At 42.3% G+C, this 13,096-nt stretch overlaps 3 protein-coding genes across 6 annotated transcripts; 1 reads left to right on the top strand and 2 right to left on the bottom strand.

Annotated features, from left to right (window-relative positions):
* Positions 1–254: 254 nt before the first annotated feature.
* Positions 255–5,479, bottom strand: rapsn (receptor-associated protein of the synapse, 43kD). Its single transcript, XM_085412332.1, has 8 exons — positions 4,481–5,479; positions 3,467–3,805; positions 2,687–2,845; positions 1,979–2,077; positions 1,749–1,871; positions 1,584–1,637; positions 1,195–1,394; positions 255–931 (listed from the first exon to the last, which is right to left on the bottom strand). Exons 1-8 carry the CDS (start codon positions 4,703–4,705, stop codon positions 859–861), a joined length of 1,272 nt encoding a protein of 423 aa, XP_085268458.1. The 5' UTR covers positions 4,706–5,479; the 3' UTR covers positions 255–858.
* A 368-nt stretch (positions 5,480–5,847) lies between these two features.
* Positions 5,848–12,015, bottom strand: kbtbd4 (kelch repeat and BTB (POZ) domain containing 4). Of its 4 annotated transcripts, none has more exons than XM_085412326.1 (5): positions 11,807–12,015; positions 9,125–9,599; positions 8,895–9,036; positions 8,415–8,521; positions 5,848–8,334 (listed from the first exon to the last, which is right to left on the bottom strand). In XM_085412326.1, exons 2-5 carry the CDS (start codon positions 9,584–9,586, stop codon positions 7,474–7,476), a joined length of 1,572 nt encoding a protein of 523 aa, XP_085268452.1. In that variant the 5' UTR covers positions 9,587–9,599; positions 11,807–12,015; the 3' UTR covers positions 5,848–7,473. The 4 variants fall into 4 exon arrangements, with proteins under 4 accessions (XP_085268452.1, XP_085268448.1, XP_085268451.1 ...); XM_085412322.1 differs by lacking the exon at positions 11,807–12,015 and adding an exon at positions 10,856–11,575; XM_085412325.1 differs by lacking the exon at positions 11,807–12,015 and adding an exon at positions 10,734–10,867.
* On the top strand, positions 10,784–13,089 carry LOC146664958 (protein FAM180A). Its single transcript, XM_085412329.1, has 4 exons — positions 10,784–10,847; positions 12,075–12,273; positions 12,466–12,539; positions 12,631–13,089. Exons 2-4 carry the CDS (start codon positions 12,201–12,203, stop codon positions 12,976–12,978), a joined length of 495 nt encoding a protein of 164 aa, XP_085268455.1. The 5' UTR covers positions 10,784–10,847; positions 12,075–12,200; the 3' UTR covers positions 12,979–13,089.
* Positions 13,090–13,096: the final 7 nt, after the last annotated feature.

Genomic DNA, 13,096 nt, shown 5'->3' with positions numbered 1-13,096 from the left:
GACAAGGCCATGATGATCCATTTGGCAAAGTAAATCCATTGGGTATCCTTGTTGGTCTTCAGGCAACAATTCTGACGGCTAAAGAACCAAATGGGACAGGCAAAGAAAAAAAACCCAAAAAAACCGTTTTGAATTAATGAATGTGAAACATTCCCAGCAATGAAAGGAAAAAGGAAACTGGCTGGCTCCTGGATTTCTGTGAATAAGGACAGAAGAAAACAGCTGCATGTACCTGTTTTGTAAAGACATACTAGTTTTTGAATGGTTAAGAGATTTTAGTTCGTTTCAGGACTTACAAAACACGTCAAATAAATCAAACTTTTAAAAGAAATTAACATGAGAATAGTATGTACACAGGTTTCAGTAATAAATATGGCTCAACTGTTGTGCTGTAAAAAGTCAGCATTGAATCTTTGAATCTGAACAAAAAGTCACGACACTAAGTCTGGGGAGATGTAATTTCGTCTCACTTTGTACTAAGCAATTCCAGTGTATAAAATAACAATCACACTATGTTGTAAATGTTCTTTTTACGGTCGGTCTCCTGTTTAAATGCTGCAACAGACGGCCAGTCATCAGAGACCATGTAGGCTCTTCAGCTTATCTCGAATTGCAACACTTCCATCGGTTATACCTCCTTTGTCAGCTTCAGACTGTTGTCTAAGAAAGATGGATGCCTTGATCGTGTCTTCTGAGCAACATGCTTCGACATTCTGGATTCAGTTCAGCATCCTCTGCTCAGAGCAATGAAACACTCCTCAGCACCTCCTAAGGCTACCTGCGTCTCTCAGATCAGTCAGGAGCCTGTGAGGCACCATGCCGTGTCTGCAGATCCAACGCTCAAACGCAGCCTCGCAATCACACAAATCCCGGCTTCATGGAGGACTTGAAGCATTTAGGACAACCTTTTGTCCCATTTGTCTGGAGACACCTGAAAGACAAAGAAATATGGGAAATACACTCTTTAAACTACATCTAGATTTGGTTATGAGAACAATTTATAGGTGAAGAAAATCCGAATCACAATCGGCACTTTGTTGTTTCTGCAAAGTTGTGATGCATGCCCAATCGAGTAGGATCAGTGGCAAAACATTTCATCATTCGTCCAAGTGCCTCGTTTTTCTCCCACTGAAAACACTGCATTTCTCCAATGTAATGTAACTAATACCAGGCGAGATTTGAACAGACACCCACTTGAGATGGAAAATGTGGGAACAGGGTAAGGCCTGCAGCTTTTGGTCCCTGTCCCCGATGGACTCTCCACACATGCCGCAGTAGAGCTCCAGCTCCTCGACACACTGGAGGAACTTCACCACCTGCTCTCTGACCTCATTCAGCTGCCCCCTGCTCCGGTAAATCCCTTCACTCAAGCAGTGAACCTTCAGTGTGCACAGCTTGTATAAGAGAAAGAATCACAATGTCATTGCTTTAAAGTTTAAAAGCATGAGAAACTAGTGCTTAAAATCTTCAGGTGTCTTGTTTTGTTTAACCAACAGTCATCTTTACAACTACGACTGAAAGAAAACAAATCTAGAATGAGAAATGGCTAAACTATCCCTGCAGCTCTTTTCCTGTTCAGTTACCTTGTTTCCCATTCCATCCGCCAATTCCTGTGCTCGCTGCAAAGAATCAAGAGCCTGGAACATGAACAGGAACACTTTATAAATACCAGATAATTATTTTGAGTACAAATAAAACATTGTGTCCCTTTACTGTCAGAATTTATATTTGTGTAAACTGTAGGGCACCTTGTCAAATTCTTTCTGCAGAAGCCAGCACTTTGCCACTCCCAGATGGACGTGTGCTTGCCCAAGACGGTTTCCTATCTCAGTCATAATACCCAGCGCAGACTCATAACGAGGGAATGCTTTCTGAACATATGAAGAGAAAAAAACCCAAAAAGGTAAATGCACAGACTAGTTGTAGATGACCAGTTTTGAAATTTTACATTAATGTGAATGCAATATTGGTACTGTACATCAACATCATGTCTGCAGCGATGAATGTCTGCAAAGTTTAGCAAGCACAGAGCCTGAAGAGGCCGGTCACCATGCTGCAGGGCAATCTTCATGGACTCCTGTTGAAGCAAAAGACAGATTAGTTATTGGTACAAAGTAAAGAGCAGACATTAGAAGAGTCCTACCTCCATCATGTAACACCAACACCCTGAACTAAATTGAAACTCTAAGCTGCATCCTCTCAACTGCAGTTACACAGATTTATTTGTATCGCAGTGTGCATTTAAAGAGAGATGTGATAGAATAAATATGAGCCGTTGTCCGTGGTATCCTGAGTATGTCCGGATGCATAAACTGTTGGGTTAAATGTGATAAATCTGAAATGCATCCTGCTGTCTTGTTACTATACTTCTACACTCAGAGGCAATGAAATCGAGTTATCTTTCACCCCCCCAGTACATAATTAGAACAGAGCAAAGACTAAATCCACCCTCTTCATTAACACTTTAAACCGAGCCTCTCTGAGCATATTTTTGTCAGGGTCTAAGGCCTCGTACAAAAGAACAACTGCCACTTGCACCTGTCGGCAGCGCAGCATCTACTGTCTCTGCAGCTCCAACTTCAGAGCAATCAAAGGCACGGGGGTTGGGTCAGCAAGATGGCGAGGAAGGCTCTGAGTTATGTAAGTTTGTCTCTGAGGACAGTAATGATGTGTTATAAAACAATACCTCACAGCACTCCATGGCATCTGGCAGGCGCTCCAGTTTCCTGTAGGCTACAGACATGTGGTACTGGCTCATGGCTCGATACTTGAGGCTCCAGCCTTTGCCGTAGTCATTGACAAGCTCGGCCGCTTTGCAGGGGAAGAACAGGGCTTTCTCAAAGTCCTGTAGGCACATGTGAATGACCACTTAGGTGACACCAGAAAAGGGCGCCACATCTTTTTAGATACTACTAGCATTAGCATTTTGGTTTTTAATCTTCTTAACAAGAGCACTCAGACAATATTAAATCGCGTTGCGATGCAGGATGTAATATTTTTTTGTGTCATAAAATAACGTGACACATGAGTGCATTCTTCAAGCAGAACTTCATCACTATCCCATTGAAACCAATCCTCTCTGGGAAGCCAGAGGATTACATATACAAATCTCAGATGTCAAGGGTACTACAAAAAAGAAAAAAACACACACCAGCCGGCCAACTCACTCAGCTCTTGTTTTACAATGCCCAGCACTACACAGGCTAAGCATTGATGATGTTGGCTCAGATGTTCTGCAGTGTTGTCATACTCTGTGAATACGCTGGCAAAATCATTGATTGTGGAATCACACGTGCAGTCCAGTGAATGTTTTACTCAAATAACACAGCGGAGACGTTTGGAACAGCCAAAGTATGTACGATTTTTACATTTATTTATCGGTAATCGCTCATTTTTATTGAAACTGAGCAAAATGTAATGATGGGAAAACAAGAATCGCTTGTCAGAAAAACAGCTTTTTGAGTACCTTAAGCTGGACGTAGATATTTCCCAGACTGCAGCAGACTCTGCACTCCAGCATCTTGTCGTCGTTGTTGTGTGCATAGCGCAGGGCTTTCTCGTAGCTCTCCAGGGCCTTCTGGAAGACACTGAGACCCAGGAAGGCATTGCCCATGCTAAGACATACCTGGCCATTGAGTTGCAGGCTGACAGTGGTGCCCTGCATGTTTAAGCAGGTCTTACAGTATGAGACTGTTTTCTGGAAGTCGCACAGCTTCTCGTTGCTGCGTGCCAAGTTCAGGTAGCCCTCCGTCAGGTAGTCTGGGTCCTCCATTTCTCTGGCTGTGTCAATTTGTTCAAGGGCATACTGCAGATAGAGTAAGAGGATAAATGTTGCAGGGAACAGGCATAGTCTTCAACTTCACGCAGATTCAAAGACTTTTTAATTCGTTAAATTCATTCAGACATAAGACCCCTACTTTTTTACAGTTCTCATTAAAGCCGAGTTAGTGAGAGCGGGCGCTGCTTCAGGAAGGATGATTATGTCAACAAGACACCCCACACTCATACTTAGGTTGCAGAGCACTTATTTACTCCGCATCATGTGGAAGCCACAAATTAACCCATGCTTCTCAAGTTCGCTGTGGTTGGAAGAAGGTAACCTTTGACCTCTTCTCATGAAATAATCAATGACACATTGCGGAAATGTTACAATGCTACAACTGTGTAAACGGTGGCACTTCACAGCTGACATGATGACATTTAAAATTATGAGATATTCAGTGACATTTAGTAACTGGAACAGGAACTGCACACACACGCCTACTGCTGTTTGCATTAAGAAAAATGTAATCGCACAGTATGCAAAATGTGAATAATGTCTTAACATTAGTAATATAAATAAAGCGTGGCTGTTTAGTCCTGGAATATGAGTCATACAAGTATGAGCTACGGTTATTGAGGTAGATTTTTTTACTCCTTTACAGAAATGCTAGATATACTATACCATTATACGTGGCTCGCTGTGGTTTTGATAGCCTACCTTTAGCATGTCTTTGTACTTTCCCATTTCTGAGTGAGCTGTGATCAGGCACCCCAGCACTCGAAACTTTCCTCCGGGATCTGAGGTCTTTTCCAACACTTTTGTCCACACATGCAGAGCTTTGTCTGTCTGATTGGACTGATACAACTTTAGACCCTTCTCTATCTGCTGCTTGGTTTGGTCCTGGCCCATCTCTGGTGCAAGGTGCCTCATAAAAATATTCATTCGTTTAGGCCATGCAATTTCAGTGAGGCAGCAAGAAAATAGATCCTTGCCATGAACAGTACAACTCCAAAGAAGATCCCCTGAAGATGATCCCTCTGAGAGGTTTGTGCCAGAAGGCCCACAGGATCCCGCTCTATCAGCTCCGGCTGTGCTGAGATGGAAAGGAAACTGGATCCACCAAAATGAGAAGGCGACACACCAAGACCATTATTACCAAACGGTTTACGGAGAGCTGAAGGGCCAAGCAAATATCCTCCCCATTTAACCGAGCCACGTTTCCCCTTCACCATTAAGCATTTGCAAAATTCTCTCTCAGATTTCCTTTCGAAACACGTCAAAGAAAAATGTTTCCCAAGCAGTGTGATAGCAGTGGTATCCCAGAATATCTAGTCCCTCCACACCCACCGAAAGGAATTCTCAGCACCCCGGTGTCCAACCCGCCCCCCTCCGCTTTCCTCCTACTGCTGGCGCTACAGCAGATGGCCCTGTCACTCTAGACCATGTGTCCCTTCAGGAATTATGTTCTGCCCTCAGCAAACCGTCCCAAGGTCACTACAGCTCCTAGCAATCTACCTTTACACTAAACATTACTCAAGGACTAACTACACGAGTGACATCACAAACTTCTGTAGACTTAAAAGCACTCATCTGCAAAAACATCCGACCAGATCCTCACATGGGCGGCGGTGAACTGTGACACCGTTTCGCGAGCAGCTTATATCCAGACATTCAAACTGCGCCCGTCTTACTGGTGCTCTTAGCTTCAATTCCTATTGCGAGTCCTTATGGAGACTCATATGTGGCCCCAGAAACCCCCACCCCTCATCAACTGATGCTTAGAATAGTTCACAAAGTCTGACATGTTACTGGGCTTGGGTTTCAGCTGCATAGCCTCCTGCAAAACATCAATGGGATCAAAGTTTTGGCGTCTGTGTGGTTGCTTTCTCTCCTTCGATGCCCCTTTTATCTCACAAGGACATAAACAGATAAATGTTAATTAAGTACTTTTTCTTTTTTCAGGAAAAGTTTTCCAGACCTACACAGGCACAATTTGTAAGTGCATCACTGTATCTAAACACAGGATCAATGGTAGCATTGTTAATTCATTAAAGGTTATAAATATCAAAACAACCACTCAAAGCTTGTAGCTACAGCAATATATTTAACATTTCAGATAATGGTTAACTTGAACATGTATGGTGTACATCAAAAAATACAATCTTGAGACAAGAAAATCTGAAAAGTTAAAAAACACCCTTTGTTATCATGTCTGCACACACCAACTTAAAGTGCCCGTACTATGCTTTCATGTTTCCATTAACCTTCAGTCTGACACATTTAGTGCATGTAAACCTACCTTCTGTTCTGTGACTTATCTTATGTAACACATAAGCATAATACCCGCCCGATGGTTAGTTTAATTTAAAAAAGGTGCCTGAATTACATCCACAATCCACCATAATTTCCTGGGAATCACAAAAAACTTTCCTGGTACAATACTACAACAATGGTTATCATAATGCAAGTATCCTCTGCAATACTTCACATCTGTGGAACTGTAGAAAAATAATCCTAGAAAGGCATTAAAAAGTATGAGTTATGTATTTAAGCACTGTGGTGTCAATAATAATACATGTATTATTCTTATTTTTATTATTACTGGCACATTGTGCTTCAAGCCTTCATTCCAGATTCAGTGGTGATTCAAACAAAATTCAGTCAAAAAACAAGAAACAGATGGACACAAAAATGAAAAGAATTAAGATTTATAATCTTTTTGTAAACCTATAGTTATTAAAATCATTACAGTAAGATTTACATTTTAATGCCAATTCATTATATTTAGCTCCCCGTGAATTTCTTACCTATGATATATACTGTGTTATTAATATTTTGTCCCACCTTGTCATGTTCAAACTAAAACAGCTGTTGTTTTGTTTTGCTTCTTTTTAAAATAGCAAATTCCCAATCAATATTTTCTCTTCACGGCTAAAATCTTGCTAACAGCAACACTGTGTGACGAAATGTGATGACCATTCACATAAGTTGGAGCTATTGTTTAATATTTATATTTACAGATAAAAATAGTCATTCAGAAAAAGTCAGATGCTGCAATATATTTTGAATATAGCTTAAGCTTTCCATAACCATTGTGGGTTATGTACATTAGGCAACTTTGCTTTGCTTTGATCATTCTAACAAACCAATCAGAGCAAAGTGTTTTTCTCCGGAGTGGGCTTTAAACAGGGCAATAGTTATTGGAATGAAAAGGCCGTGTACACACTCAACATTAAAGTATGTAAACTTATTCTAGTAGACTCTGAAAACAAGTATAACATGAGCACTTTAAAAACATCTTATGATATCTGACCTACAATATCATGACACACTTACAATATAGTGACAGATGCCTTGTGTTCATTAATATTTTTACACTGAAGCTGTTCATGCGTGTCAGTAAATGAGGAGTGCACAGAAAACAATAGATTAGTTCATCACTTTTCACAGCATCACCACAAATTAGATTCTCGGCAAAGGAGCCGACAATGAGACACGTTGTAGTACAAGCGACACACCGCTGAACTGTTGTTGTGGGGCCGGTGGTGGAGTCTGAATGGAATAAGTGACACAGCTGAGTAAATACAACTCGTGGACAAATTTCTTCACAGGACGTCTCCATGAGTGAAGTCTTGGTCAGTCAACCAACAGTCTTCCCTGATTCTCTGTGGCTGGTGTGTTGACCACAGTGTGAACATACCGCGGAGAGGTTAGGCCAAAACAAACTGCCAGTTTGTGAGGAGGATCTTAATACCTCTGATTACGGAGACGACAGACGTCGCCGGGTTAAACTTTAAAGTATTTGCGTCTCCTTTCTTACATTTGTCTCTGAAGACGTAAATACAGCCATTACAACTGGCCACCTTCCACAGTGACGGGACACAGCTCCACACTTCGGGGAAGCGCAGGCGTGTGAAGCTCTCGAGCAGTGGGTTGTAACACACCAATGAGTCTCCTTCTCCTACGATAAAAATCACGTCCATGTGGACTGCTGCGTGCATGCAGCCGGCGAACGGCAGCATGTAAGGTTTGATCTGGCACTTTTGGGAGGAGGTGTCGAAGCACTGAATGAGGCGAGAAGGCTTTGTGAAAAAATCCATGTCGTTCTCCTCCCCTCCCAGCAGGTAGATGGTGCCTCCCAGGTTGACGCCAGCAGCCCCCGACACTGCAGTGTCCAGCTGGTTGGTCTCTGTCCACATGTTGTCCTTCACTGTGTAGTAGATGACGGCATTAGAGAGCGTGTCCTGCAGCGTTTTACCTCCCAGTGAGTAGATGGCATCCTCAGTGGAGACGGACACCATAGTGTGGTGGAGGCGGTCTCTGGGAAGTGGTGCGCAACGCTCCCAGTCCATCGTGTGCATGTTGCACTTCCACATGCGCCGCGGGATAGAACCCCCCACCACATATAGGTCCCCTCCATGTTTGCAGGCTGCGGTGATCTGATGACATAAACTGTTCTGGCCGCTCACACTGATCGCATCATCCTCATCGCAGTGCAGTGACACGGCCAGAGAGTGAGTTCTCGTCTCCTCCTTGCCAATCAGGTAAATATGGACATTCTCACCAATTTCCTGAAGACGAAGAAAAGGAAACATCAGCAATGTAAATGTTTTTTAAAAATATTTTACAGCTCCATATGAGAGAAAATTACCTTAAGATTTTCTTGAAGGATGCAAGAAAACTCCTCTCTCTCAACTTTATTGTGATTTATCCATGACTCGATGGCCACTGTTGGATTCTGAGAACTTGGAACGCCATCTGAACACAAACACAAGGCATGTTTGAAACTAGATCAGAAGATGTGGGTTTTTTTCCTGTTAAAGGATCATAAAAATGTTTTCTCCGTTAAGATTGTAAAAATTTAAAAAGGCCTTTTTTTGAAGAATATCTAGATTTAGCGTTGTTTTGTTGTTGTTGTTTTCAGATTAGTTCAGGCACAGTGTTCATTATTCACACATCCTACTTTCAGGATTTAAATAAATATTAATGCATCAATTGTTGAACTCAAAGCCAATAATAATACCCTTGTTTAAAATAATAATTAGCAATGCAACATTAAAATCCTAAATGTATTTTAATAAATATGTAAAAACAATTGCTAGTCTGGTGACAGAGAAGCAAAATGTTATACCTTTGATGATATCTAGTAGCAGACAGAGGGGCAGATTTAGAAACTCTTCAGTCTGGTGCAGCTGGGCCAGGTGGATTTTAGCACAGTGCTTCGCTGCAGTATACAGCTCCTGATCACTGTGTCTGTCTGCAAGCCACATCACCTAGATGAAAAAGGAATTACTTGTATTGCAGCACCATTGCCAAGAAGCAAGGACTATGAGAACAGGTGTTACAAAAACAATAATTCACCTGCAAGCAGTTCTTGACCTCCACTGTTCGGGAGAGGAAGCGCGAGCATTCTTCAAACAGAGCAGTCAGCTGGTACATGTCCGCCATCTCATAGGTGTCCTGCAGCTCCTCCACCCTCAGTTTAATGGTACCATGGTAGATGTAGTCAATCAGCAGCTGGAAGACGGTAGCGCTGACATCCTTAAGCTCGATAATGCGGTTGTGCGACTCTTTGAGATTGGAGGTGAACATGGAGCGGAAAAAGCTGCTCTGCGCAGAGAGCACCAGGCGGTGCAGGTGAAACTCTTTGCCGTCAACGGTGATGGTGACATCAGCAAACAAGCCGTCCTCCAGGCAGAGATCCATAATACTCTTCACCACTCGGCTCGAGTGGGAGCGGTCCGTGAACGTGTACCCCAGGAAGTAGTTTTCCTCGCCCACAGATCCCCCAACACTGAGGCCACCCTCCTCACTGGACTCCATCTTTTCTGCTCGCCTGTGAAAAAGTAACAAACACTGATCGACATGTTTATACTCAGATGTCAGTATATTTTCAGCATATCTAGTTAATAATAACATGCCAATTTTCCAATAAAACCTGTCTCCAATGAGATGATATGGTTCAAATTTCAGTGAATGTAACTAACTAGCCTATTCGCATAAGTATATGTGAATAGGCAATGAGTCACTTTTGGAGTATAAACTAAAAACAGATGATAAAGAAAACTCTCGAACTCTTTAAAATTAATGACTATTTGAATTATTATAACAACATAAATGTAAACCATTCTAACACGGTTAAGTATGTAACTCTGAATAGCTGTCCTATACATCCTTAAAACTTAAAACAGAAAGTCTTTCAGAGCGTTTACACATAACCTTGCCATTTATTTTAAGTTGCTGCCACATGCTTTGTAAATTTTATTCGTTGGCCGATTAAGTGTCATTCACAAATGTTTCTAAATTGTCGCCAACATCAGGAATTTAGCGAGTTAATTCACAAATAAACAACTCAGTGAGTGCAGATACCATGCTAGCTGCTCAAAACTCTGTCAAGATGCCATTAAATGTAACGATAAAACCCTGCAGTTACATTATATTTACTACGTTAATCGTGTTAGCTGTGCTGCGTTCACGGATAGGATTAGCTAGCATTAGCACTAAAGCAGTTAGCAGACTACAATCCTCTGGAGCACAAATTCCACCGTAAAATTATGTCGACTGTGTTATTACTAGGGCTGTGAATGTGGCAAAAAATAAAAATAAAAACGCAAGGCTTTAAATGTGAGTAACAAACAAATACGGTTACCTTTATCTCCACTACTCTATCATTCAGAAGGAGCTAAACTGTTCACCGGAAGTAAATAAACTTTTTCAGAACGCAAATATGACACATTCACCGGCACCAATGGGTGCTACTGCATCCCTGTGGTTAAGCTGTGTTACTGCGGTTTCTTCAACTTGCAGTCAAGTGTGTGCCACAGCCCCCTGCTGGGCCCTAAGGATACTACACGTGGGGCGCGACAACTCACTTAACATACAAAAAATTAAAACCAAAAAAATACAAAAAAATCATCCTAATTAAATGTTTACGTCAAAACGAATCCCCAAAGCCACATGGTTTACACACCTGTTTATCTATCTAATCTGCCAATCACATACAGCAACTCATGCCATGCACTCTAGCATGTCGACGTACTCTCTCTCTCTCTCGCTCTCTCTCACAGCTATGACACTTAGGATGGTATGTACATCTGTGTGTTGTCTTGGTATGGGTGGCATGCTTCTTGAATAATATTGTGGCGAGCTCAGAAAAGGAGGAGACGGAGGTGTCGTTTGGTCTTGCTTCCGTGAGCTAGCCAGGGAGCACAGCCGTTTATTAACAATTCTAGAAAACTCTGCCGCTAGCTAATGCTCAGCGCAGCCACAGCACAGCGAAAAAACAACAACACAGGGCGCCCTCTGACCCCGGAAGGACACACCGTCGCAGCGAGAGGGCGTCACCTGTCACTTTGGCAACATAAACAAAATATAACTGTACAAACAGAACCCCGAACAGCCCTGACCCTCTACAATATTTTCGGAGTTTGCCAGTTTCGTCTTGCCTTTTATGTTCTTCTTCTTCCTCCTTCCATCGCAGCAGATCTGCCTCCATCTCAGCCCATCCCTAGCATCCTGTCACACCAACCATCTGCATGCCCTCACTACATCCATGAATCTTCTCTGTGGTCTTTATCTTTTCCTCCTGCCATATTCAACATCCTTTGTGCAATATATAGACTATCCCTCATCCGCATGCATTCAAACCATCTCAGCCTTGCTAACCACCAGTATTGAAACTCAACTACCTTAACTGCCTTTTCTCTTTGCAGCTTCATTGGAACAGGAGTCTCCCTGTCATTCACATACGTGTATTCTGTGTTGCTTATACTGACAGCAACATTTGATCATGCATAATTTAAAAAAAAAATAGCAAGGGACACGTGTTCCATCGAGCTGCACTTATTAACAAAGAGGGTGAGCTCTGACAACTTGAATGAATGTCATCCATGCAGTGAATTCTTGCATAAAAGATTGTGAATCAGTGCAGGAATTCTGCTTACATGTGCAGAGCTGGCTGACTCACTGACAGGGAGTCCTGGTAGAGATAAGAAGTTTACACAAAAACACTAAAGTTTAGGAAGGAAAAAAATACGGACTCACCATTTTTCTTTCCTTGAATTATTTATGTTGAGAGTTGCCTCACCTTGAATCCACTTTACCTAATTTCATGTATTTATATTTTTTCTTGTTTTACATGAATATACTGTGCATTCACGTGCTTCCTATGTTTGATGTTCATGCTGGAAATCTGCTCAATAAAAGAACAACAGAATTAGTTGCCTCTCTGAGCTCTGCTCGCTGAAAGCTTTCCATCCGTTTCTGTCTGCTCTGCATCACTGCCAACTGGCTTTTGGTCTCTTTTTCCAAGGTGGAAAAATGCACGGTATTCAGTCTAAGCTGCGCCTGCCTGAAGTCACAAAAGAGTACTAGGAAGAGTAGAGGTGAGGAGATGAGGTGAGGAGTGTATTATCTGCCGATAACAATCAGAAGAAGAATGACCGCGAGCTCCCAACTGAAAATCTTCCTCCAGGTCCTTTTGTGGCTTTGCTTTGAGCAGGTGTTGCAGGGTGAGTAACAGAAGGTCCACTGGCATGGCTGCGAAGAAAAGAGAGAAATTTGAATGTTGTCACTGAATACTGCGTGCAGTTGTGCAGTATGTATCAAAATGGATGAACAGATGTTTATTTGAACCCTGACAGTTTGTCACCACTGACTAATTTGATTACAGTGCAGCTAAACTTCAGTGTTTTCCTGTTTAGATGTGGCTGAAGGCTTAAGTCCAGCTCCTCAGAACACCGACCCACTAGTTTCCAATGCAAACCTGATCTATGAGGTACTTTTCTTTGCTTTACTTAAGGCTACACTTAGGCAAGCTAAATATTACAAATAACTGATGAACATTTGTCCCCCCCCTACTCGTGCAGCTTTTGCTGGGTGGGGTGGAGCTCGATCAGGACAACAACATCGTCCTGCTCGATGAGGAGATGGCGTCGATGAGGCAGGGGCGAGCTTTTCTGTCTCTGATCAATGACAATGTTCCCAGAAGTCTGAGCTCCATGGAGCAGATGGCAGATGCACTCGAGGGCCAGAGGAGCAGACCGATGATGGAGCGGCAGTTTGAAAATGTCGTGCTGAGCATGGTGTACACTGCGCATCAGGCTTGGCACGAGAAGAGGAAAGAGAGACAGGAAGCTTGGGGTGAAGTTCTCCTCAAGCTGGCAAACATCACGGTACACGAACTCCGAGGGAATCATCTCTTCAGATATTCTTAAAATAAAGTTGCATGCAATTAACCACTTGCCTTAAATGTTTCTGGATTTTGTATTAATAAGAAATATGTAATCAAAGAATGACTCAGCCATAAATGAAATGAGCATCTTTATTGTCATA

This window comes from Rhamphochromis longiceps, linkage group LG7 (assembly GCF_057381845.1).
Source record: "Rhamphochromis longiceps isolate RC_006_pf linkage group LG7, R_longiceps_female_GT1.1, whole genome shotgun sequence".
Lineage (NCBI taxonomy): Eukaryota > Metazoa > Chordata > Actinopteri > Cichliformes > Cichlidae > Rhamphochromis > Rhamphochromis longiceps.
The sequence above is the reverse complement of the archived record's forward strand: the minus strand, read 5'-3'. Positions and strand labels throughout refer to the sequence as shown.